This window comes from Mauremys reevesii, linkage group 19, assembly GCF_016161935.1.
Source record: "Mauremys reevesii isolate NIE-2019 linkage group 19, ASM1616193v1, whole genome shotgun sequence".
Taxonomy (NCBI): domain Eukaryota; kingdom Metazoa; phylum Chordata; order Testudines; family Geoemydidae; genus Mauremys; species Mauremys reevesii.
The window spans coordinates 21281285-21308250 of record NC_052641.1 but is presented as its reverse complement, the minus strand read 5'-3'; the positions used below and the strand labels follow the sequence as shown (position 1 = coordinate 21308250).

The 26966-nt window shown below is 41.3% G+C and overlaps 1 protein-coding gene across 5 annotated transcripts in view; it reads left to right on the top strand.

The window, feature by feature from the left end:
* Positions 1-26966, top strand: part of C5 (complement C5) — a 60712-nt gene that overhangs the window by 23886 nt on the left and 9860 nt on the right. For 2 of the 5 annotated variants that reach the window (XM_039505978.1, XM_039505977.1), the window contains 18 exons: positions 1341-1490; positions 2452-2581; positions 5495-5560; positions 6291-6488; positions 6729-6819; positions 10958-11034; positions 15051-15190; positions 16479-16700; positions 17508-17568; positions 18144-18233; positions 18780-18992; positions 19453-19528; positions 21396-21555; positions 22152-22247; positions 22660-22831; positions 24897-25102; positions 26074-26226; positions 26644-26706. In XM_039505978.1, coding sequence (XP_039361912.1) covers positions 1341-1490; positions 2452-2581; positions 5495-5560; positions 6291-6488; positions 6729-6819; positions 10958-11034; positions 15051-15190; positions 16479-16700; positions 17508-17568; positions 18144-18233; positions 18780-18992; positions 19453-19528; positions 21396-21555; positions 22152-22247; positions 22660-22831; positions 24897-25102; positions 26074-26226; positions 26644-26706 — 2364 coding nt within the window. The other 3 variants (XR_005589788.1, XM_039505979.1, XM_039505980.1) reach the window with 3 other exon arrangements.

Sequence of the window (26966 nt, the reverse complement as noted above, 5' to 3'; positions counted from 1 at the left end):
CAAATACATGCTTAGAGCCAATCCTTATTAACTAAACTAAAATTTATTAAAAAAGAAAAGAGAGAGAGAGTATTGGTTAAAAGAGCAGTATGCATACAGACATGAGTACAGTTCTGAGATCAGATTCATAGTAGAGATGGTGAGCTTTGTAGTTGCAAAGAGTTCTTTCAGAATTAGTCCATAGGTTATAGTCCAATGTTTATATTCAGGGCAGAGGTGAAAGTAAGCCGGTGCGGTCTGGTACGGCGTACCGGCAAGAGCCAGTACGCCGTGCTGGACCACACCGGCTTCAGCGGCCGGGATTAAGAGGGCTCTGGGCTCCCCGCAGTGGCGGGAAGCTCCAAGCCCTTTAAATCCCGTCCACAGCTTCGGCAGCCGGGCTGGGGCTGGGATTTAAAGGGCTCGGAGCTCCCCGCAGCGGCAGGAGCTCCGGGTCCTTTAAATCCTGGTCCCAGCCCGGCAAGGCTTGGGGCCCCCCGCAGCCACGGGAGCCCCGAGCCCTTTAAATCCCAGCTGGAGCTGTGGTGGAGATGTAAAGGGCCCGGAGCCCTGGGCCCTTTAATTTGCCCGTGAGCCCCAGGGGCTCCCAGCCACCTCTGCTGATGGGAGCCCCGGGTTGATTTAAAGGCCACGCCTTTTCTGGATGAGGCCATGCCCCCTTTGGACTCCGGCAGTACGGGTAAGTCCCGTAAGTTACTTTCACTCCTGATTCAGGGTGATCCAGATGGGACTGGAGAGCTCAGTGTTATGACTCAAGCTTCCTCTGCATAGAGCATCAAGCGGATCTGAGATAAAAAGGATCAGGACCCAAGAGACCTTTATACAGTTCCAGGCCTTCTCTTGACAGCTCAGAGCCCTTCAGTGAACAATAGGCAATCATGGAAACTTTGAAGTAGACCTATATCCTAAGCATCAGTAGTAATTAGCTACAGGGATTAATATAAGGCAATTGCCAGTTTCCCACCATTCGTAGGTGATTTGCTAGACATTTCAAAGAAAGATGAATACAGTGATATTATTATATTTATAGTTCATTTAAATCTTAAGATTTCCTTTTGATCTCTGAATTAACAGAATACAGCATAGACAGGGACTGTTTGGTTACATTGTTAACCTCTAACAAGATATAAGTACAAACATACAATTAGTATCACCTCTAATTTCTAATATAGGTTTGCATTTCAAAGTTCTAGCCTATCTGACATGGAATGGCCCTAATTACCATTTACATACTTTTCTAACACGTCTCTAAAGGTTGAATTTGGGTCATTATTCCTGCAGGATGCTTAACCCTTTCTGGCCATCCGTCTCAGTAACCCATATTTGTTTTCCTTTTATAGGTTCAGTTATTATCAAAACAAGACTCTCATAAGCCTGGCACGGTTATATCAATTAACATGAAAACCCAGTTCAGTTCTTTTGTTGCTTTGTCATCTATCGACAAGGCAATATATGGAATCACAGAAACAAGAAAGAGGTCTATGGAAAGAGTTAAGTAATAGTCACAAAATATAGTGGAAGTTTAAAAGTTTGTGTTGTGTTGCATGCATTCAGAAGTGATGGGATTTACAGCCTTTCACCTCTAGGTTACTAGTTCAAATCCAGCTGAGGTCAATAGTAATCAGAAATAGTTGTCTTTCAGTTATTGTTTGCCCTATGGAAATGAGTTGTGGGGCTTAGCCCAGTTCCAGTCATCAAAAAATCCACAGTGATTGGCTCTGTTTTTGGAGAGCTCCGTGATTGAACAGGCATAGAGACTGAACTCCCCTCCTCAGTCCTAGTAGTGATTCCTGCAGGCCAGGTTTTTAAGGCACGCTGCTAGAGTAGTAATGTGGGAACTCATATTTCTGTTGCGTGTAATGTTCTTGTTCAGTAGATAACCTAGGATTTCTGTTTTCACAGATTTATGTAGAATTCACTTCACCTGCAGCTGAAAGAATGCCACCTCGGCAGTGAAGTGTAGCTGCTGTTTAACATTTTACAACAGCACTACACAACAGTTTAGTACAAGAAAAGAAAAATAACAATGTATTTTTGTGAGACAAGGTGGGTCAGGTAATATTTTTTATAGGATCAAATTCTGTTGGTGAAAGAGACAAGCTTACGCAGAGCTCATCTTCAGATCTGGGAATCTTACTCAGAGTGTCACAGCTAAATACAAGATGAGTAAGATTCCCAGACTTGAAGAAGAGCTCTGTGTAAGCTTGAAAGCTTTTCTCTCTCACCAACAGAAATCGGTCCAATAAAAGATATTATCTCACCCACCTTGTCTCTCTAATATCCTGGGATTGACATGACTATAACAACACTGAACACAGTGTATTTCTGTGTCAGACTTGTCTCATTTTACTGGCTAAATTACTTGTTAATCCTCACAGGTCCATAATGCTCCCTTCAGTCATATAATATATTTCACATTGAAATGAGCTCCTGGCTTACTTTTTTCAACAGGTAATGTTAGATTTGGAAAAGAGTGATCTTGGATGTGGTGCTGGAGGAGGGCAGAACAATGTTGATGTGTTCCGATCAGCTGGGCTTACATTTCTAACCAATGCTAATGCAGATGACTCTAAAGTAACAGGTACTTATCCTTTACACATGAGAATTCAAATCTGTTTTTCTACAAGTAGCATAGCTCACAATTATGTTGGAGCTTAATTATACAATGAGGAAGAATAATGTTGGAATCATTGTCTCATAAATACACATGCACTAAGGATTGTAATTATGGTAAAAAGATACATACCTTAGATTCTAGGGCCTAGAGTGCCTCATTGCAATTATAAAATGAACTGAAGTTATAAACAAGAACATAAGAATGGCCATACTGGGTCAGACAAATGGTCCATCTAGTCCAGTATCCTGTCTTCTGACAGTGGCCAATGCCAAGTGCTTCAGAGGGAATGAACAGAACAGGTAATCATCAAGTGATCCATTCCCTGCCTCCCATTCCCAGTTTCTGGCAAACAGAGGCTAGGGACACCATCCCTGCCCATCCTAGCTTATAGCCATTAGTAGACGTATCCTCCATGAACTTACCTAGTTCTTTTTTGGACTCTGTTAGTGTCTTGGTCTTCACAACATCCTCTGGCAAGGAATTCCACAGGTTGAATGTGCATTGTGTGAAGAAATACTTTTATGTTTGTGTTAAACCTGCCAACTATTAATTTCATTTGGTGACCCCTAGTTCTTATGAGAAGGAGTAAATAACGCTTCCTTGTTTACTTTCCCCAAACCAGTCATGATTTTATAGACCTTTATCATATCCTCCCTTAGTTGTCTCTTTTTCAAGCTGAAAAGTCCCAGTTTTATTAATCTTTCTTCATATGGAAGTTGTTCCATACCCCTAATAATTTTTGTTGCTCTTTTCTGTACCTTTTCCAATTCCAGTATATCTTTTTTGAGATGAGGTGACCACATCTACACTTAGTATTCAAGATGTGGGCGTACCATGGATTTATATAGAGGCAACATGATATTTTCTGTCTTATTATCTATCCCCTTCTTAATGAGTCCCAACATTCTGTTTGCTTCTTTGACTGCTGCTGCACATTGAATGTTTTCAGAGAACTATCCACAATGACTCCAAGATCTCTTTCCTGAGTGGTAACAGCTAATTTAGACCTCATAATTTTATATGTATAATTGGGATTATGTTTTCCAATGTGCATTACTTTGCATTTATCAACATTATACTTCATCTGCTATTTTGTTGCCCAGTCACCCAGTTTTGAGAGATCCTTTTGTAGCTCTTCACAGTCTGCCTGTGACTTAACTATCTTGAGTAGTTTTATATCATCTGCAAATTTAGCCACCTCACTCTTTACTCCTTTTTCAAAATCATTTATGGATACAGTAACTCCTTGCTTAATGTTGTAGTTATGTTTCTGAAAAATGCAACTTTAAGCAAAATGATGTTAAGTAAATCCAATTTCCCCATAAGAATTAATGTAAATAGAGGGGGTTAGGTTCCAGGGAAACTTTTTTCGCCATAGCAAAGACTATATATAAACACATATACACAGTATAAGTTTTAAACAGACAATTTAATATTGTACACAGCAATGATGATTGTGAAGCTTAATTGAGTGGTGAAGTCAGACGGTGGAAGAGAGTGGGATATTTCCCAGGGAGTGCCTTACTGTTAAATGATGAACTAGCACTCGGCTGAGCCCTCAAGGGTTAACATGTTGGTAATGTAGCCTTGCAGTCTACAAGGCAGCACGAATGGAGAGAGGAGAGACAGAGACATACGCGCGCGTGTGTGTGTGTGTGACACGCATTGCCCCTTTAAGTATGCTGATCCCACTCTAAGTACACTGCCCTTTTAAGTAGATCAGCAAGTTGAGACAGCAGCTGCAAGCTCCCTCCATCCTGAGCCCTGTCATGTGTCCTCCCTGTCCCCATCTCTATGGAGATGGGGTAAAGGAAGGAGCGAGGGGCAAGACCATGGGGGAAGGGAACACCTTGACATTAGCACCTCTCTTCCCCCCACCTCTGCACAGCAAGCTGGAGGCTCCCGGGAGCAGCTCCAAGGCAGAGGTCAGAAGCAGCACATGGCAGTGGGGAGAGGGACAGCTGAACTACTGGGCAATTTATAGCCTGCCGGGCGGCTGCTGCACAGGGAACTTAGGGGAGTGGGGAGCTGATATGGGGGCTGCCGGTCCATCCTGGTTCCAGGTCCCCACCAGCTGGCTCCAACGAGCTGCTCTTTCTGCAAGCAGTGGACAAAGCAGGCAGCTGCCAAATAATGTTTAAAGTTGCACAATGGTCCCTTATAATGAGCATGTTCTCTAATTTATCAGCAATTTAACAATGAAACAAAGTTAACAGGGACGACTTTAAGTGAGGAGTTACTGTATGTTGAACAGGACTGGTCCTGGTACAGACCCGTGAAGGACACCACTATTTACCTCTCTCCATACTGAAAACTGACCATTTATTAGTTACGGATCCACGAGAGGACCTTCCCTCTTACCTCATGACAGCTTACTTTGTTTAAGAGCCTTTGGTGAGAGACCTTGTCAAAGGCTTTCTGAAAATCTATGTACACTATATCCACTGGATCCCCCTTGTCCACATGCTTGTTGACTCCTTCAAAGAATTCTAATAGATTGGTGAGGCATGATTTCCCTTTACAAAAACCATGTTGACTCTTCCCCCACAACAAATTATGTTCATCTATGTGTCTGACAATTTTGTTCTTTACTGTAGTTTCAACCAATTTGCCCGGTACTGAAGTTAGGCTTATTGGCCTTTAATTGTCGGGATTTCCTCTGGAGCCTTTTTTTTAAAATTGGCATCACATTAGCTATCCTCCAGTCATCTGATATAGAAGCTGATTTAAATTATAGGTTACATACCACAGTTCTGCAAAACAAAACTTGCCAAATTCACAGATCAATCCTATAATGTACTTTCACTGGTTTATTTTAATTCTGGGATGAGTTAGTGGAAAAAATATTATAACATGTTCTTGGGTTTTTTTTAACAGACGAAAGTTGTAAAGCAATTGTAAGACCAAGAAGATCCAGCTTTGAAGAGGAAATACAAAACAAAGGTGCTCCAAAAGTTTTGTTTGAATATATGAAAAAAAGATATACATTAGAAATGAGAAATATAAAGGTTTACATTTTGAGTGAGCACAAGAAGAGCTAGATTGCAATGTCATTGTTCAGCTTTGTCAGCGAACCCAAATCAGAAAAGCTCTTAAACACATGCTTCAATTGAAGTCAGTGAACTTAAGCACATTCTTAAAATTTAAGCAGTTGCTTAAGTTCCTTGCTGAATCATGGCCACAATACAAATTAACAACATGACAATCTGTCCCAACCTTGACCTACTCGTAGGGGTGGAAGAGTGCTTTTGTCCTTTTAATTTTTGGCCTCTGTGCTCACAAGTCTGCCAGTTGCACTGCTGGCATTTCTAATATGGATATGATCCATTAAGGATTGGACTGAGACCACCAATTCATGCAACCTAGGCCTTGAGAGGGAGAAAAACATGGTTGTGCTTTTTGTGGCTGACTTTTTCTTTTAAATGTCATTTCCGTCCTTTTCCTTATTTGTTTTAAAATTTTGATTCACAATAATATGGAGGGGTCACTTCGAACACTGGGATTTTAAAAATGACAAATTTAATTTCTTCCTGAAAGCTACACCTTTATCATGGTTGTACATGATTGCCTGAATGATTGAAAATTTACTTCAGGATGACCAGTTACAGCCATTCATTTAAAAGTATTTTATCTCAAGGAAGGGATTATGTAAGATATTTTATTATTATTTCAGCATCCAGATATTTGCATCCAGAGATTCGGAAGTGCTGTATGGCTGGAGTAAAAGAATCTGTTGGGGAGACTTGCGATCAGAGAGTTGAGCATATTAAGAGTATTCCTAGGTGCATAAAAGCATTCAAGGATTGCTGTGAATTTGCAACAAAACTACGGGAGAATGAGACCCACAAAGTTTTAATATTGGCAAGAATGCGTAAGTTTTAAACTGTCTGTGAATGTATGCATACATTTATGAGGGTGTATATGGTTGTTTTAGGATAATGACAGCCTACTTGTAAGAACATTAAAACTCATGTTTTTTTAATTTTACAAGAAAAACCGAAGCAAAGATTCTAGGCTATATGATCACAGAAGTCAAAAACAGTGATTTTTGAGGTTGTGAGTGGAAAGCCTTAGGAATCTCTGAATTGCTTTATTTGTTTCTCCTTTTCAGAGCTTAAGGTTCTACTGGGATTGGACAAGCCAGAGATTCGAAGCTACTTCCCTGAAAGCTGGTTATGGGAAGTCCACCAAGTTCCTCCAGGGTACTATACTCTGAAACATTTAATGTCGTCTGACTTGCAAGAGCTCAGCTATTGCCTAGAATCTGAGGTGCCCCATTTTCTGAACTAGGATATCCATCTCTTATTGAAAGCTTTTCTCAGTACAGAGAAAGAAACCCTAATTCACTCCCCTACTGTTGACTGAGGGAAGTGATCATGCTGCCTACTTCAGTCCTCTTGGAAGGTGTAATTGAAGCACGGGCATACCCATGCTAGCTAGATTAAAATGAGTACAAGTATGCCTGCCTGTGCTATAATTACACTTTCACTTGCAGTGTTGACATACCCTCAGTGGAGAGGGTTCATATTGACTCACAAGGGGGGCAAATACCTTTGCTATGAATTTGCAGGGTTTTTAGACTGACCATATTTTTAAAGAGATTTTATTAAGTCTGTGCAACTTAGGGTACGTCTACACTACGGGATTATTCCGATTTTACATAAACCGGTTTAGCAAAACAGATTGTATAAAATCGAGTGCGCGCGGCCACACTAAACACATTAAATCGGTGGTGTGCGTCCACGGTCCGAGGCTAGCGTCGACTTCTGGAGCGTTGCACTGTGGGTAGCTATTCCGTAGCTATCCCATAGTTCCCGCAGCCTCCCCCGCCCCTTGGAATTTCCGGGTTGAGATCCCAGTGCCTGATGGGGCAAAAATCATTGTCGCGGGTGGTTCTGGGTAAATGTCGTCAGTCACTCCTTCCTCTGGGAAAGCAACGGCAGACAAGCATTTCGCACCTTTTTTCCCTGGATTGCCCTGGCAGATGCCATAGCATGGCAATCATGGACAGGGCTGCCCGGGGGGTGGGGGGGCAAGAGGGGCAATTTGCCCCAGGCCCCGAACCCCACAGGGGTCCCACCAGAGTTTTTCGGGGCCCTGGAGCGGGGTTCTTCACTCGCTCCGGGGGGCCCGGAAAACTCTTGCAGGGCCGGGCGCAGGAGCTTCTTCTGCTCCCGGTCTTCGCCGGCGGCGGGTCCTTCCGCTCCGGGGCGGAAGGACCCCGCACTGGCGAATTACCGCCGAAGACGGAGCGGGACCCGCCACCGAGTTCGGCTCGGTCTTCGGCGGTAATTCGGCGGCGGGGGGCCCTTCCCTTCCGGGATCCGCCGCCGAAGTGCCCCAAAGACCCGCGGCGGGGGTCCCCCTCCGCCGAATTACCTCCGAAGACCGGGCTGCACTTCGGCGGCGGGTCCCGCTTTGGCGGTAATTCGGCGGCGGGGGGGTGCCCCGCCGCGGGTCTTCGGGGCACTTCGGCGGCGGGTCCCGGAACGGAAGGGCCCCCTGCTGCCGAAGACCCCGGGCCCCCGGAATCCTCTGGGCGGCCCTGATCATGGAGCCTGTTTTGCCTTTTGTGACTGTCACCGTATGTGTAATAGATGCCGCTGACAGAGGCGATTCAGCAGCGCTACACAGAAGCATGCTTTGCTTTTGCATGACAGCAGAGATGGTTACCAGCCATACTGTACCATCTACCATACCATAACTTGGTAATAAGATGATCATGGTTACCAGTCCTTTTGCACTGCACCATTTGCTGCTGTCATAAGTGCCCCTGGCTGAGATCAGCCAGGGGCGCAAAAGCCAAAATTGGGAATGACTCCCTGAGTCAATCCCTCCTTTTTGGTATCTAAAAATAGAATCAGTCCTGCCTAGAATATGGGCAAGTGTACTAGAGAACCACTGTATCATAGAACGAGAGAGCACAGCTGCTCTGTGTCAGATCCTGCAGAAATTATGAGCTGTATGCTATTCACAGGGGGTGCTCCTGCAACAACCCCACCTGTTGATTCCGTTCTTCCCCCAGCCTTCCTGGGCTACCATAGCAGTGTCCCCCCACTTGTGTGATGAAGTAATAAAGAATGCAGGAATAAGACACAGTCACTTGTTAGTGAGAAATGAGTGGAAGGCAGCCTCCAGCTGCTATGATAGTCCAGACAGGACATTAAGCAGTGTGGAGGAGAGGAGCCCAGCATCCCGCTGCTAGTCCAGGGACAATTGAATCTTTTCTTTACACATGGAGCTCAGCCCCCTGTTGCTATGATGAAGACGGTTACCAGCCATACTGCACCATCTACCAGGAAAAATCAGGAGCTTTTTATACAGGCGCCCAGGATTGACCTCACTGAATGCTAGTCGGCATGGTTACCAGTCCTTTTGCACTGCCCCATGTGCCAATAGGCTGATGATGACGATGGATATCAGCCATATTGTACCATCAGCCACCCATGGCGGGGGGGGGGGAGTGAGGATGTTGGTGTTGACTGCTGCAGCATCGCATCTATCTGCAGCATTCAGTAAAGATAGGGTGACATGTAAAAGAGTCAAGAGAGGATTGTTTTCCCTTTCACTTCTGGGGGTGGGTGGGGGGGTGCGTAAATTGCCGAGCTATGCCCTGAACCACCACGGACACTGTGTTTGACCCTAGAAGCATTTGGAACTCAGCCAAGAATGCAAATGCTTTTCGGAGACTGCAGGCACTGTGGGATTGCTTGAGTCCTCCAGTCCCCGCTCCAGTCCTCCCTCCATGAGCGTCCATTTGATTCTTTGGCTTTCCGTTACGCTTGTCATGCAGCAGTGCGCTGAGTCCCTGCTATGGCGTCTGTGTGGAGATTTTTTAAAAATGATTTTGAATTTCATCTTCTGTAACGGAGCGCTGATAGAACAGATTTGCCTGCCCTTACTGCGATCACATCCGCATGGTCCATGCTGGAGCTCTTTTTTAATTTTGATTTCGGACTGCATCGCCACCCGTGCTGATCGGAGCTCCACGCTGGGCAAACAGGAAATATTCAAAAGTTTGCGGGGCTTTTCCTGTCTACCTGGCCACTGCATCCGAGTTCAGATTGCTGTCCACAGCGGTTAGTGGTGCACTGTGGGATACCATCCGGAGGCCAATACCGTTGATCTGCGGCCACACTAACCCTAATCCGATATGGTAATTCTGATACTAGCGCTACTCCTCTCGTTAGGGAGGAGTTCAGAAACCGGTTTAAAGAGCCCTTTATATCGATATAAAGGGCCTCTTAGTGTGGACGGGTGTGGCGTTAAATCGGTTTTACGCTCCTTAAACCGGTTTAAACGCATAGTGTAGACCAGGACTTAAACTCTATCCCCTTGTGCATATGCATTATAATACTGCCCTTAACTATAAGAACTGTAGGCTAATGGCCTGTCTCCCCACTCCAGGAATATGAACACAAAGTTATTTCCCTGACCAAAGTAGGCTGCTGGTAGGGTGACCAGATGTCCCGATTTTATAGGGACAGTCCCGATTTTTGGGTCTTTTTCTTATATAGGTTCCTATTACCCCTCCACCCCCTGTCCCGATTTTTCACACTTGCTGTCTGGTCACAATAGCTGCTGGATCCCAAAGTCCTTTCCTTGTATGTCTCTCCATTCAGTGACATCTAGCAGCATCACCCTCCTTTCCACAGTTCCTCTCCTCAACTAAGCCACTTGCTGGCTTTTATATTCACTTGAGAGTCTCAGTTGGAAGGTAGATGGTCAATCTCTGGTGGGGCTGGGCCTGACTCCCCTTGACATTTTTTTCCATTATGTCCCTGTGCAGAAAACTGACCACCTATTCCTAGAGTCTCAGGCCCCAGCTCTCTTTTTATTCATATTAGTTCTAAAAACTCACTGATTTCTGGAAGGCCAACGAATACCAAGCCTAATCAGACAAAAATGTGTTCAGTGTTCTAAGTCAACAACTCTAGGTCTCTTGTACAGATTATCTGAATCTTTGACCCTGCAAACTCCTCTGGGCAGAGGCTGTCTTTACCTGCATGTTGTATAGTGCTGAGCCAATTGTTGGTATTAACAAAGTAATAATAGCAGCAAAGAATCCTGTGGCACCTTATAGACTAACAGACGTTTTGCAGCATGAGCTTTCGTGGGTGAATACCCACTTCTTCGGATGCAAGCATCCGAAGAAGTGGGTATTCACCCACGAAAGCTCATGCTGCAAAACGTCTGTTAGTCTATAAGGTGCCACAGGATTCTTTGCTGCTTCTACAGAACCAGACTAACACGGCTACCCCTCTGATACTTGACACCATGCAAAGTAATAATAATATTTTATAAAATTTACTAATTCTCGAAAACCATTTTGTAATATAGATCAAAGGCCCTTTCAGTGACTCTGCCTGATTCTCTGACAACATGGGAAATACAAGGTGTTGGCATTTCAGATAAAGGTAAGCATTAGGACCTCACTACGGGTAACCAAAATAATTAGTGAGCTTTTGGATTTAGTTTTCTTTTGCAAGACATTTTTCTTTCATAAGAATGGCCATACTGGGTCAGACCAAAGGTCCATCTATCTCAGGATCCTGTGTTTCAACAGTGGCCAATGCCAGGTGCCCCAGAGGGAATGAACAGAACAGATAATCAAGTGATCCATCCCCTGTCGCCCTTTCGTAGCTTCTGGCAAACAGAGGCCAGGGACACCATCCCTGTCCATCCTGGCTAAAAGCCATTGATGGACCTATCCTCCATGAACTTATCTAGTTCTTTTTTGAACCCTGTTACAGTCTTGGCCTTCACAACATCCTCTGCAAATTTTGCCACCTCACTCTTTACCCCTTTTTCCGGATCATTTATGAATATGTTGAACAGGACTGGTCCCAGTACAGACCCTGGGGGACACCACTGTTTACCTCTCTCCATTCTGAAAACCCACCATTTATTCCTACCCATTGTTTTCTATCTTTTAACCAGTTACTGATCCACGAAAGGACCTTCCCTCTTACCCCATTACAGCTTACTTTAAGAGCCTTTGGTGAGGGACCTTGTCAAAGGCTTTCTGGAAATCTAAGTACACTATATCCACTGGATCCCCCTTGTCCACATGCTTGTTGACCCCCTCAAAGAATTCTAGTAGATTGGTGAGGCATGATTTCCCTTTACAAAAACCATGTTAACTCTTCCCCAACAAATTATGTTTATCTATGTGTCTGACAATTTTGTTCTTTACTATAGTTTCAACCAGTTTGACCGGTACTGAAGTCAGGCTTAACGGCCTGTAATTGTGGGGATCACCTCTGGAACCCCTTTTAAAAATTAGCATCACATTAGCTAACCTCCGGTCATTTGGTACAGAAGCTGATTTAAATGATAGGTTACAAACTACAGTTAGTAGTTCTGCAATTTCACATTTGAGTTCCTTCAGAACTCTTGGATGAATGCCATCTGGTCCTGGTGGCTTATTACTGTTTAGTTTATCCGTTTGTTCCAAAATCCCCTCTAATGACACCTCAATCTGGGACAGTTCCTCAGATTTGTCATCTAAAAAGAATGGCTCAGGTTTGGGAATCTCCCTCACATGCATGAAGACTGATGCAAAGAATTCATTTAGTTTCTCCGCAGTGGCCTTATTGTGCTTGAGTGCTCCTTTAGCACCTCGTCCAGTGGCCCCACTGGTTGTTTAGCAGGCTTCTTGCTTCTGATGTGCTTAAACATTTTTTTGCTGTTACTTTTTGAGTCTTTGGCTAGCTGTTCTTCAAATTCCTTTTTGACCTTCCTAATTATATTTTTACATTTCATTTGCCAGAGATTATGTTCCCTTCTATTTTCCTTACTAGGATTTAACTTCCACTTTTAAAAGGATGCCTTTTTGCTTCTCACTGCTTATTTTATTTTGTTGTTTAGCAACAGTGGCATTTTTTTGGTTCTCTTAGTATGTTTTTTAATTTGGGGTATACATTTAGGTTGAGCCTTTGTTATGGTGTCTATAAAAAGCTTGCAGGGATTTCACTTTTGGTGCTGTACTTTTAAATTTATGTTTAATTTACTTCCTCATTTTTGTGTAGTTTCCCTGTCTGAAATTAAATGCTACAGTGTTGGGCTGCTGTGGTGTTTTCCCCACCACAGGGATGTTAAATTTAATTATATTATGGTCACTATTACCAAGCAGTCCAGCTATATTCACCTCTTGGACAAGATCCTGTGCTCCACTTAGGACTAAATCAAGAATTGCCTCACCTCTTGTGGGTTCTGGGACTACCTGCTCCAAGAAGCAATCATTTAAGGTGTCAAGAAACTTTCTCTCTGCATTCCATCCTGAGGTGACATGTACCCAGTCAATATGGGGATGGGGGATTTCAACTATTATTATTAAGTTTTTTATTTTAATAGCCTCTCTAATCATTCTGGTCATGTGGTTGGTAATATATCCCTACTGCTATATTCTTATTATTAGAGTATGGAATTACTATCCGTAGAGGTTCTAGGGTACAGTTCGGTTCATTTAAGATTTTTTACTTCATTTGATTCTACGCTTTCTTTCACATAGAGTGCCACTCCCCTACCAGCACGACCTGTTCTGTCCTTCTGATATATTTTGTACCCTGGTATAATTATGTCCCATTGATTATCCTCATTCCACCAAGTTTCTGTGATGCCTATTATATCAATGCCCTTATTTAATATGAGGTACTCTAGTTCACCTATCTTATTATTTAGCATTGGTAAATAAGCACTTTAAAAACTTGTCACTTTTTAGCTGTCTGCCATTACGTGATGTAATTGAATGGGACTTTTTTCATTTGACTGTTTCTCATCAGATCCTTCTCCTATTTTATCATCTTCCATCCTCTCCTCTTTACTAGGACATAGAGAATCTCCATCAATAGATCCTCCCCTAGCAGATGTCGCTGTCTGAACCACGTGCTCCTCTGCACCTAGAGTCATAGAGTCATAGACTTTTTAAGGTCAGAAGGGACCATTTGATTTTCCCCCAGCCCTTAGTTTAAAAACTGCTCTATGACCTTTTTAATTTTAAGTGCCAGCAATCTGGTTCCATTTTGGTTTAGGTCGAGCTCATCCTTCCTGTATAGGCTCCCCCTTTCCCAAAAGTTTTCCCAGTTCCTAATAAATCTAAATCCCTCCTTCCTACACCATCGTCTCATCCATGCATTGAGACCCTGCAGTTCTGGCTGTCTAACTGGCCCTGTGTGTGGAACTGGAAGTATATCAGAGAATGCTACTGTGTTGGTCCTGGACTTCAGTCTCTTACCTAGCAGCCTAAATTTGGCCTCCAGGACATCTCTCCTATCCTTCCTTATGTCTCTGGTACCTATATGTACCGCAACCACCGGCTCCTCCTCAGCACTACACATAAGTCTATCTAGATGTCTTGAGAGATCCAAGATTCTCTTTTCCTTCCCCACTAATATATAATTTAGCTGAACATTCCCCCTTGACCATCAGTATCATGGGAAAACTGCTCCTAGAGGCTTGGAATGCTGAAAGTATCCTGGCCTATCTGATAAATAGCCTTCATGTTTGCTGGCCAGATCTCTTGGAACACCAGGAACAGAAACTAATGCTATGTATTATTAGCAAGAGAGTGCTATTCTTTACCCCTGTTGGTTCATGAAATATCATACATTAAAATTGTCATATTTTGGTTACCTTCTTTTGTTTTTACGTTTTGTTTAATTCTGGCTTGATTTTACCACTATCTGTAAAACTGTAAGCACCAGAACCAATTTTATACACCATCTGAAAACTTCTAATCCTATTTGTCAAATGGAATAAAGCATCAACCTTTGATGCTTGGAATCTGTGAGAATCTTTTATGCAAAAGCATCATGGAAATTAATTTTGGGTGGCAAGAAAGAAAGACCGTAATCAGAGTAATGTGATTTTAAAGCATGTAATCTAGTTTACTGTTTTTTTTCAATATGCTTGTTGTTTGAATATCTGTTATGTATTTCTCAGAAGTTAAAAATTTAAAAAAAATGTTAATACTTCTGCCTTGGCTGCTATTCTGTTTCACAGTTGTCATATAGGAGGCTAAAGAGAAAAAGAAAATTCCTCAATAAGATCTCAAGAGAGGAAGTGACTTAATTGTTTGAAGAAAGGGAGGAGCAGAGAGTTTGTGATAGATGGGGTAGTACAGCTGAAAGAGAAAATCCTAGCACTAGGAAGGAAAGAACTGAGAAGAAGCCGGAGTAGGAGGACTGGAGTGAGCACAAGGAATTAGGCAGATAGCAACTCAGAAAGAGAAAGTGGAGCAAATCCCTGATGATTTCAGAAAACCAAAGCTGACAATTTCAAAGTAGATTTTGTAATTTGATAGGAAACTAGGAAGGTGACATGGGTGTGAGGAGTGATATGGACCTGCTTCTTGGAATGGGAGAATAGTCTGCATAAAATGTGTGCTTCTGCTTATATCATACTGTGCTAGTATGTTTTTAATTCTTCCTAGGTATATGTGTTGCTGATGCACTCCAAGTGCAGGTTTTAAAAGATGTTTTCCTGAGCATGCATATACCTTATTCTGTTGTGCGTGGAGAACAAATTGAGTTAAAAGGATCTGTTTACAACTACAGAGTTTCCAGAACGATGGTAATCTGTGGATTTTCTGAATTTTATATAAGTAGTATAGTATTATGATGAACTGACAAAGGATTTGTTTCTGCAGTTTTCCAGTCAATATGCATGAGTCAGGATTCTCCAATTGTTACAAAATGCAGCATGGTACTTCATAATTTAACTAATTTTATTCCTGTAGCGCCCATCACATTGTATTTGGGCACAGTTTGAAAGTTCTGCACCCAGGCAGAAACAATAGCTGTGCTTGTAGAATATCCTGGTGTGTGGCCTAGCCAGTTCTCAATGGGAGGTGGTGAAAGAAGGAAGCCAAAATGGCATAAGTGGAACTGACACATGAAATGACTTGCACTAAATTCTGAAGCCAGCTATCAATGGACTCTAGTGAATATAATCATGGATGGAGTTTCTACATATTAGCTTCCTGAATTGAGAGGGCAGCACTCTGGATCAAATCTGGAAAAAACTTTAAGACTGAAGAATAAACAATTTTGTACATCAAGAAATGCACTAATCTTTGCATCTTTCTGCTTCACTCCCTATTCTAGTCCTTCCCTCCCATTGGTCAGGCACAAACTACATGTTTGAGAGCCCACAGTGTTAGCTTTGGTAGAAAAATCTTGGATAGGACAGGGAAGGAGGGATCAGTTCAGTAGTAGCAGCAGAAGCATTCAGCAACATAATAAAGTTTTTTCTTTTTGTAGTATCCACCGTCTCCTCTCATGTAAAAGTACAGTGCACAAAATAATTTTTTTAAAGATGGCTGCTGTACTAATACGATGTCCCAGTTATCACCCTCACCTCCTTGCTTGGATGTTGTATCTTTGGGGCATGGGGACTGCATCTTCCTCTGTGTTTTGAAATTACGTAGCAACTTTTGTGTTCTATTCTAATATAAATAGTAAAAAATAAATAATATAACACTTCTGCTTCTGCTCAAAATTTGAGTTTGAAATTTCAAATGGAGAGTGGTTTTCTTGGTTACACATTTTTGAAAGCAAATGCCTGGAGATTTAACAGAAGAGCAAAATTTTAGTGATGAAAAATACACTGAAACAAAACAGTGAAATTTTACAGAAAAATGTTGCAAAGAAAAATTATATGCAAATGTATATACGATGCCTAGTGCTATCGCTCCCTGATCCTTAGTTAGGGCCTCTGTGTGCTATAATGCAAATAATAACAATAATAATAAAGTTAATCACTTTTACACATTGCTAACAATGGTAAAATTGTTTAGTGTAATCTAACACTCAATGTAACATTTATTTTTAATCTTTTAAAATCTTTTCTGATGTTTCAGTTCTGTGTTAAAGCAACAGTTGGAGATGGAATCTGTTTGTTCAAAGGCTCTGCAAGTGCTCAGCAAGGGTTACAGAGTTGTAAATTTCAGAACCTAGCTGGCTATTCTGTTGCATCAGTTACATTCAGAATACTCCCTCTGGAACTAGGTCTTCATACAATCAACTTTACATTGTTGGCTGAGCAGAACAGTGAAGTTTTAGTGAAAACATTGCGTGTGGTGGTAAGACCAAAAGCTCCTTAGAACTTTTGCTCTTTTTGAATAGATTCAGTCATAATAAATGGATGGTATTTTATAAATATATGAAATCATAATATGAACATGACTGCATTTGATTTATGAAATCCAGGGGTCATATGTAATTTACTTGTGTTAAAAAGTGCGTATCATTCTTTTGGGTGCTGTAAAATAACAAATAATACACCTACAAATAGTCTTGTCATTCTGTTTAACAGATCTATCAGTAGCAGCAGTTGTTAAACAATCTCTATTCTGATGTGTATAGAAAGGCATAAAACATTTGCCTGATCCTGCAGTCCTTTCACATATAAAACTCTCATTTACTTCATTGAGAGTTATGCCATGATGCAACTTCAGGATTGGGTCCTTATGTGTTTACTTTTTTTAATGTGTGGATTACAGTGGTTGACAACTAGCAGGCAAATAGGTGTAAATATGATGTGTGTAGCTTGTGACTTAAAATAAGCAAATAGAGTATAGAATATTGATGATGTAGTTTGCATCAGTTCTTAAAATACTTAAATATATTTATTGTAAAGATATATTTATTAGAGTTTTATAATTCCCATAAACTTTATTTATATCGGTTGCTAATTTTGGTTGAAGATTTTGTTTTGAAAACAAATTGCTGGCAGCAGCATCATAAAACCTTCAAACTGAGAATTAGACAAAGATTATGTGGGTCTGATTGTATGATACAGTATTTTTAAATTATTGCTTTAGTCAGTGTGTTAAATTAAACAAAGTACTTTGATGTACAGCTTAGTTTTGGCCTCATCTTGATTGCAGCCAGAAGGTATTAAAAGAGAACTTCATGCAGGCTTTTCTCTGGATCCACAAGGTGTTTATGGTATGGAAAGTGATTTTGTATCTTCTTATTTGTTCTTTTACTCTGCAATCTCAGACAAACATCAAAATCAGTAGTTCTTCATGGCATAACGTTCACATATCTCTGCTGTGAAATTGCATGCCCGAGCACACAATAATGGAGTCCCTTTCAAAGTAGCTAGCCATTTTGATTAATTGGAATGGTTAGAGGAACATTTACTCATATCTTATATGGCATGCAGACTTTGAGATTTTTCTAAATTTAGCTGTTCAGGAAAACCAACTACCAAGTGCTGCTTTCCCTAGAATAGAAAATAATCCAGTTTAATCAGAGATCAAGACTAAAGGTCCAAGTATTAGTTTAATTTATTATGGAATTAGGGTCTGGATCTGAACTTTTTCAAAGTTGAGAATTGTTTGAATCTGGATTTTAGACCCAACTCTAGTTTTCATGATTTTTTGTGTTGGTTTGCTAAATTGGCAAATAGCTATGGCCTCAAATCTGACCCAGCAGGGCTGCTGGGATTTAAATTCTGCAATTACATAGGTAATGCTATAAATATGTTGTGATATATATGTATTTATTTCCAATTGCAGGTATAATCAGAAGACGACAAGAATTTCGACACAGGACACCATTAGATCTGGTCCCCAAAACGAAAATTGACAGGACTGTGAGTATAAAAGGTAAATTGGAATGAAATGTATGCAGTATTTTATATTTAGTTTCTATATACATGCTTGCTGTCTTTCTTAATTTCATCTTTTTCTGCTCTACCCACCTGACTATACTCTCAGGTTCTCTCTCTTTCTTTTGAGAAAAGGCTATTTAGACCAGCCTTTTATTTAGAGATTATCTTGTCTTAAAATCCTATCTTTATTAATAGATTTTAATAGAAAATGATTACAGTATCTCTAAATATTATGAGCGAAATTCCACCTTCAGCTATACACCGCTACCTCGATATAACGCCACCTGATATAACACGAATTTGGATATAACACGGTTAAGCAGTGCTCCGGGGAGGGGAGGCAGGGCTGCGCACTCCGGTGGATCAAAGCAAGTTCAATATAACATGGTTTCACCTATAACGCGGTAAGATTTTTTGGCTCCCAGGGACAGCGTTATATCGAGGTAGAGGTGTATTTGCATAACTCCCAATTAAGTCAATAAGAGTTATGCCTGTACAGTATTTCTGAGGCAGCAATTAACCATGTTGTTTTTCTTCACAGGACAGCTTATGGGTGAGGTAATCTCTGCTGTTCTCAAACCTGAAGGTGTCCAGTTTCTTACTAATTTGCCCAAGGGCAGTGCAGAGGCAGAGCTCATGAGTATTGCTCCAGTATTTTATGTCTTTCACTACCTGGAAAAGTCCAATAACTGGAATTTACTTGGCCCTGAAACCATAACATCAAGAGTTAACATGAGGAGGAAGATGAAAGAAGGTAGAAAAATTTGGTCTCCAATTTCTGGTTTCATTTGAAAGTTCTAAGGACTTGTAGGTACTGTTGGATAGGAAAGTTAATGTTTAATATTTGATGAAAATGTAATAAAGCTAATGTATTTTAAAAAAAATTATTTTTAACTAAAACTGTAGGGTTAGCTATGTTTCACATAATGTTTCTGTAGTGGCTGAACTACAAAATTGCTTGAAGAACTGACACCTATGTTGCGCACCCTATAAAATAAGATCATATTTTATTTAAAGTTTTAGTTGACATGCACAATTAGCATAATTTAATATTATCTCTTTGAGTTGGAAGTTAACCATTTGCTGCTATTTTAGAAACAAAACAATTAAAGGCCAGTTATCAAGGGGAGGTTAATTTTTCTTCTGAGTGAAGAAACATAATTCGAATAGAAATCAGTGCTTCAGAAACACTGTCTGGTTTATGTATATCTTAGGTATTGTAAGCATCCTGTCATTCAGAAACAGAGACTTCTCATACAGCATGTGGAAAGACGGGACATCCAGCACTTGGTGAGTTAAAATGATTTTATTACAGTGGATCTGAAAGGTTTGATTCAGTTCTGTGTTTTCACAGTGACGAATGTTTAAGGGCCATATTTTGTATTGCCATTAATCTGTGCACAGTATTCCATCAATGCCAGTGTTAGTTCCACTTATGGATCATGGGCAACACTTTTGCCTAAGTATTTAAAGGAAGAAGTGACTCTCAGTGACTAATTGCTGATGGTTCAGAGAAGGGTGGAAAATCTCCCACAATGCGCCAAGACTATTGTACAGTATTTAAGGAAAAATCACCTTCCTGTGCTCTGTAGAGATCAGCTCACACACTGCAGCATGAGATTTGATTAACTTTATTTTACAATGATAATTTAAAAATACTATTGATCATTGCCACAGGGTGCCTCTGTGGCTACCCAGTGTACCTCACTGCCTGGCCAGCTCATGTGGCCTCTCAGACACACACACCAGGTTGTTACCTTTTCACCACCAGATGTGTATTTATTCCTTCATTGCAAAGTATAACAGTGGACTGCAATCTTACAGCAAGAGGAGGTTTCCCTGCAGCGTTCACTCTTCAAGCCAGTCTCATAGTCCAGCTATATTGGAAAAAAGAACAGGAGACAGTGCATGTGATTTAATTAGGTCACAACTTAATTATTAATTTTCTGGGTGTACCTGGCAGATAAAAGTGTACAGTGCGGGTAATTCCGTGATCATTTTAATATATACCTGGGGGCTTCCATCAGTCCCCCAACCCTTTCCAGCCTGGTCCCCAGCCAACCCACTGCTGGGATCTTGCAATGCTCCCTTCCGCCCCCCCCCCCCCAAATGAGGGTTAAGGTGGGCTATAAAGGAGGGAGGGTTGGCTCCCTGCTGTGCCAGTCATAGGAGCCCTGAACACTCCTGTTTCCACTCCTTTAACAACATGTATCTCCATTAAATCCCTTACTAATCCCTTTATCTGATCACTGTATCCCTTCTCTATGGAGAATCTGCATTGGACGTCCACCCCACATTTATATAATGAGTTGCAGCATTATAGCTTAACTCCCATTCCATGTTCGCCCCAGCTAAGTCCCTCCTGAACCCGCTGTGGAGAAGGCGGGAAAAACCCCACACACTGCCTTGGTCAATCTGTTGGTGAGGGGAAAATTCCTTCCCAGCCGCACAAGAAAGGAACAGCTAGCACAGTGCCCACAGTGGATCCTGACCAAACTTGATATTTCACCACTTCCCTGGATGGGAGAGTGGGTGCATCTCCATCCGGTTTGGGTAAAAGAGGGTTTCACCTGTCTAGTTTGTACTTATACCCATCTCCTGGGGGTGGAGGGGGGGATGGGTCAGTGTCCCCACACTGTCCTCTCTGCAGCTGCGGCAAAAGTCACTCTTGCCTCTCCATCCCTTAAAGAGGTAGACGCCTTTCCCTAACAAACCAGACAATTCCCCCTTTAATTCCTCATTTAAAGTGCGGAGCAGTCACCCCCTGAGCTTTCCTTCTGAGCTCCCCCTTGCTTCCTGTTTCTTCCACTTATATCCTCCCATCATTAGCCCAGTGATTACAGGTGCTCATAATCCCCCAACAGAAAGTGTTTAATTGCTCGAAGCCTGCAGCCTTTTTCATGTTGTAGCCACATCAGTGACGAGGGTGCTACTCAGAGTGCCCTGTCACTGTCATACATTTGGCCAGCCATTCTGAAAGGGCTGCAAAAAGATTTAATTGACCCATGGCAACAAACAGTAAACCCAAATCCTGAGTAGTGCAAGTTTGTGCCTAAATAGGTGCTCTCTATCTATTTTGGAATTTTAAACTATCCAAAAAAAAATCACCACACACACTGAACCAAAACATCTATATTTTGCTCCATTTCCTTCACAGGTTGACAGCTTTTGCCTTAAGGATTTTTGGACAAGTTAGTCAGTATATTACTCTGGATCAAATTTCTGTTTGTAATTCACTGATGTGGCTGATTGAAAATTGTCAAATGACAGATGGGTCGTTCAAGGAACTTTCAAGTTATCAGCCAGTAAAACTACAGGTATGATCAGTGAACATGTTTTATTTGTGCATATATTAAAGGCTGAAGTTGCCATAAGGTACTCCACTATTTGACACACAAGCTGTTTTAGGCCCTGATTCAGCAAAGCACGTAAGCAAGTACTTAAATGCTATGCTGAATCAGAGATTTATAGATAATTTTGCTATAATTCACTGAGTTATAATACATGTTCACACAGCTCCCCTTCTAAAATCACTTTTACAGTAGTGCAGTCTTTCAAACTTCACTATATTTTTCAGCTACAAATACCTGTATGTTACTTCTTAGATGCTGCAAAAGCAGCATGTATATTGTCTTTTTCTAATCATGATATACAAGTCCTGAAAAAATATTGGCTTGTCATTACTTTTACATGTATTTTTGGTCTAGTCTGTTTGTTTGTATTTTTTTAAATAAATTAACCTCTTCACAAAAGAACACTTCTTCTTTTCAGTGTAAAAATAAAATTGCTATTGAACTGATACTTCTTACCGAATTTTTTCTTTAGTTCCTCACCTAAACTGTAAAATATTCTTTTTATCAATTGACCGCACTGTTTCTAACTAGCTTTATTTACGTATTTGGATTTTTTTTAGGGTACTTTGCCTAAAGAAGCCAAAGAAAAAACTTTGTATCTCACAGCTTTTTCTGTTGTTGGACTTGCAAAGGCCATTCACTTATGTCCAACACAGGTATGTAATGCTTTCATTTCTCCAGTGAGGCCCCAGGCAATCATATTCTGTCTTCTGTGTTCTGCTGTCCTGAGATTTCCCCCTTCACCCTTCCCCCCAGCCCTGACCCAGAGGCAAGTCAGGATTGATCATGAGGATCTATGATTCTCTCTCAACCCAAACCACCCACAAACCAAAGCTCTTTTCTTTTATCATAAGAGTTACTTCCAGTGTCAAGTGTTAATATATACATGGTGATTTAGCCTTTAGTGAGCCACAGTGGTGATGCAGCTTCCAAAATAAGCAAAAGAACAAACGAGATCATTTCCCTGGGGATTTGGTTGTAGAAGGTACTGTATAAATACATAATGTCTTGGTAATACAATAGATGATTATCCTTCCAATACATATAACCTCCTGTTCACCTTTTCAGAAAATCCAAGAAGCTAAAAATGCAGCAGAAGAGTATTTGCTGAAAAATGTGCAAGCTGCCCAAAGCACATTTACCTTGGCATTAGCTGCTTATGCTTTAGCTCTCATGGATTCAAACCACCCTGGTGCACGCTCAGCTTTCTCTGCACTAAAGAAGGAAGCTCTTGTAAAAGGTTTGACTCAGTAAACTATCTCTTCAACCTAAAGAACCTGTAATTGAAGTAGATAGTCTGTAGGTAAGTGAGCAAAGTTTGCAGCACAGAGGAACTTGACCATAAAGATTCTTTCAGATGAATTGAAATATTTAATTAGTTACAATACATGTTCTTCTTCAAGTGCTTGCTTGTGTCGATTCCATTGTAAGTGTGCGGTCGTCTGAGGCTTTTGCCTTAGTGGTATCTGTAGGGCCAGCTGTGGCACTCTCTGGAGTGCCGCACTCATGCCGTGGTATATCAGGCGTTGCTGGTCCTATGCCCTCTCAGTTCCTTCTTACCACCCATGGTGTTCAGTCAGAGCACTTCTGTCTCTGGCTTCGCAAGCGGCTAGTGATTTCTCTTCTATCCTAGCCTTTTGCTTCTAGATGTAAATAGTTAATCGTTTCATAGTGGCAGGACGCCACTTCCAGTTTACAGCGCTCCCCTTTGGCCGGTCCTTGGCCCCCAGGGCATTCACAAAATGCGTGGCACCGGTTGCAGCTTACCTGAGACGTCGGGGAGTCCAATCTCAATGACTGGCTCATCAAGGACAGGTGTCCGGAGCAGGTGCAAAGAAGCCTCGATCTGGTACGTTCCACCTGCAGTCACCTCGGCCTGTTAATAAACACTGAAAAGTCCACGTTAATGCCAGTCCAGTGCAAAGAGTTTATTGGCGTCAGAAGGGTACCGGCCTTCTACATAGATAGAATGAAGCCGTTCCGTAAGTCAACGCAGTTGTTAGTTGCTGTCACAGAGAGGATGAAGGGTCGCCCAGTGACTATCATCATGGATCACTGCCTGCATCCATTACTGTTATAAGTTGGCGAAGGTGCCCCCACTGGCGATCGTGATGGCTCACTTGACTAGGATGCAGACGTCCTTGGCAGCCTTCCTCGCTCAGGTGCCGATTCAAGAAATTTGTCGGGCCGCAACCTGGTCGTCCGTGCACACATGCTCTTCACGCTTTGTGCTGATTCACCAAGCTCAAGGTGACTCTGGTTTCAGCAGAGCTGTACTCCAATCTGCAACACTGTGAATTCCAAGCCCACCGCTGGGGTTACTGCTTTCGAGTCACCTAGAATGGAATCGACATGAGAAAGCACTCGAAGAAGAAAAAACGGTTACCTGCCTTTCGTAACTGTTGTTCTTCCAGATGTGTTGCTCATGTCCATTTCATTACCTGCCCTCCTGCCCCTCTGTCAGAGTAGTCAGCAAGAAGGAACTAAGAGGGCATAGGATCAGCGGCGCCTGATATACCGCGGCATGAGTGCGGCACTCCAGAGGGTGCCACAGCTGGCCCTACGGATACCGCTAAGGCAAAAGTCTCCGACGACCACGCATGTGGGCGTGCGCACACCTACAGAGTTTCCATCTCCTTTCAAGAAATTCAGTGTGGGGGTTTTATTGAATAGTGTAAAAGCAGATGGATGACTGTTATAGTGATTTGTATGTACATGATATTAGGGCTGCCTTAACAAAACTATGGGATGCAGAGGGGACTTCGACGAGCAATTCTCTTGCCTTGTGGTCCTCACTAGCATTTTGATTTCAAAATGCACAATTTGGTTCCACTTCAAGTCGCTGATCTTAACTATTTTTTTAATATTTAGTTTCTGTTAATATGTACAACATATAAGTATAAAACATGAAAATTAATGGTAATATGGTTAAAAATCACTTGTTACTGGTTTGTAAATATCCTGCAATACATGAAACTCCTCTATTCCCAAGATCAACAGAATACAAATCTACCACCATCTGTTTCACAATGAAGGTAGCAACAAAGGAATAGTGTCTTCTTTTCCTGTTAGAGAACGAAACTATGTTGTGCACAGGTCACATTATATTCAGAGGTTAAAATAGCCTTTGGGCATAAAGGGAGCACAACTCCATCTCTGATAAAAACAGAGGGAGAGCTTCTCCTCTCCTTGACTTGGGTAAGCAGTACTCCCCCCACCCCTCCACCCCCAGCTTGGCTTGTGTGGAGCTCCCCGTCCTGTTACAATCTACATTAACCCCTGCTAATATTTTATTACTCTTCCAGGTGACCCTCCTGTTTATCGTTTTTGGAAGGATACTTCCACTAAACTAGATAAATATGTTCCTAATGCTGGCACTGCGCAGATTGTTGAAACCACTGCTTATGCCTTGCTAACCACTCTGCTGAGTGGGGACAAAGTCTATGCTAATCCGGTTGTCAGATGGTTGTCTGAAGAGCAAAGATATGGTGGTGGATTTTATTCCACTCAGGTGTGTTTTTAAATATTTCTCTCCCATTCTTCAGATGATGAAATCAGAGAAGCCTTAGTAGGATAGGGTGACCAGATAGCAAATGTGAAAAATCGGGACAGGGGGGATAATAGGAGCCTATGCAAGAAAAAGACCCCAAAATCGGGACTGTCCCTATAAAATCGGGACATCTGGTCACCCTATAGTAGGGTAATACATGAGCCAAACTGATGACTTGTGTGTCCTGTATGTTGGGTGGGAATCAAAGGAAATTAGTAACATGACCTCCAGCTGCAGGTATATTACTTCCTTAGCAGTACATGCAAATCATTACTCGTATATCTGCAGGCTTACTCCATTGACTTAAATTACAGCCAGATGAAAAAACTGAACCAGAAAAAAGCTCATTTTGACCAAAATTTCTACAAAATCAATATATTTTGTGACACTGAATTTGTCACTGTTTTTCACAAAAACTGAAAAACCGTGTTTACAGGTGAAAATTTTTTTGTATTAAAAACAGCAAATTCACTTGTGTTTTTAAAAAATGATTAGTGGAATGTCAGTGTTTTCCCATATGCTTTCTGACAAAAAGTCACCCTTGACCAAATTTGCTAATTCTTGCAAACTCTCCGTTTTTGCAAATAAAACAATCTATGAAGTAAAAAATGATGATATAGCAATTTTGCACAGCAATAGTTATGCTTATTTACTAGCTTGCTTACTTTTAAAACATCTGTTTCCAGCAACTGTGCACTTATTTACAAACTTTTAATAAAACAATAAATTACACAAACATGCCCACAAAGGTAGTGTTAAATATCCTATCATTTTATTGAGAGTATAATAAAGCACTATTAAACTGCTTAGCTGGTTAGGGTTACCACTATCTGTCTTCCTAAATAAGTGCCTGAGTAAAATGTTTAATAATCAATTTTGTTACAGTTTTGTTTCCATTCCAGTAGTAATTCTTTCTAACTGATTTTTGACAGGACACAATTAATGCTCTCGAAGCCTTGACTGAATATTCCCTTCTCGTTCAACATCTTTCACTGAACATGGATGTCAAGGTGGCTTACAAGAATTATGGAGACCTTCAGCGCTATAAACTGACAGAAGAAAATTACATAGGAAGGACTGTGGAAGTGAGTGAATAGTTTTACCTTAGAAAAGTGAAAACAAATCTTATTAATAACTTACAAAAATTCCTTTTAGAAAGAAAGTCTAGACACATTTTATAAAAAGAAAATGTGTGTATGAAAAATAGCATTTGATTAACTTTTGTCTTCATCTACTAAGATTTAGTTGATGCAGCAAGTGATTAAAGGTTTCACTGATTCAGGACCACATCCTGGAAACACTTATTTACATGAGAAGTCCCATTGAATTCAGTAGGACTACACAAATGTAAACAGTGGCCCTTTGTGTGTAATCAGAAATGTAAAAAAGATCATCAGATGTATGAGACTTCTACCTATTTGACTGCTAATTGTAGTATCTTAACTATTACTTTGCAAATACTTATATTTAATGTCAAATCATATTTATGTTTACGTCTTTAGGCACCTTTGTACGATGACATATATGTAAGCACTGGGAGTAGCACTGGCTTAGCAACAGTAAATGTAAGTGGTCAAGCAAACATTTTTAAAGAAATGAAGCCTTTTTTTTGATCTTGTCAATATGGGCAATGAAAGGGATACAGAGAGATTTCCTCTCCATTCCCACTTCTGTTCCCTGTTCCCTGGACCAAAGTGGCAGGAGCCATTTGGGATATAGAACTTGTCTAAAAAGGTGCAGCTCCATTTGCAATCATTAGTTACACCTGTTTTTACACCAACTCAACTCATTTGTCTTAAGTCATGTGACTCCTAAAGTATATTGT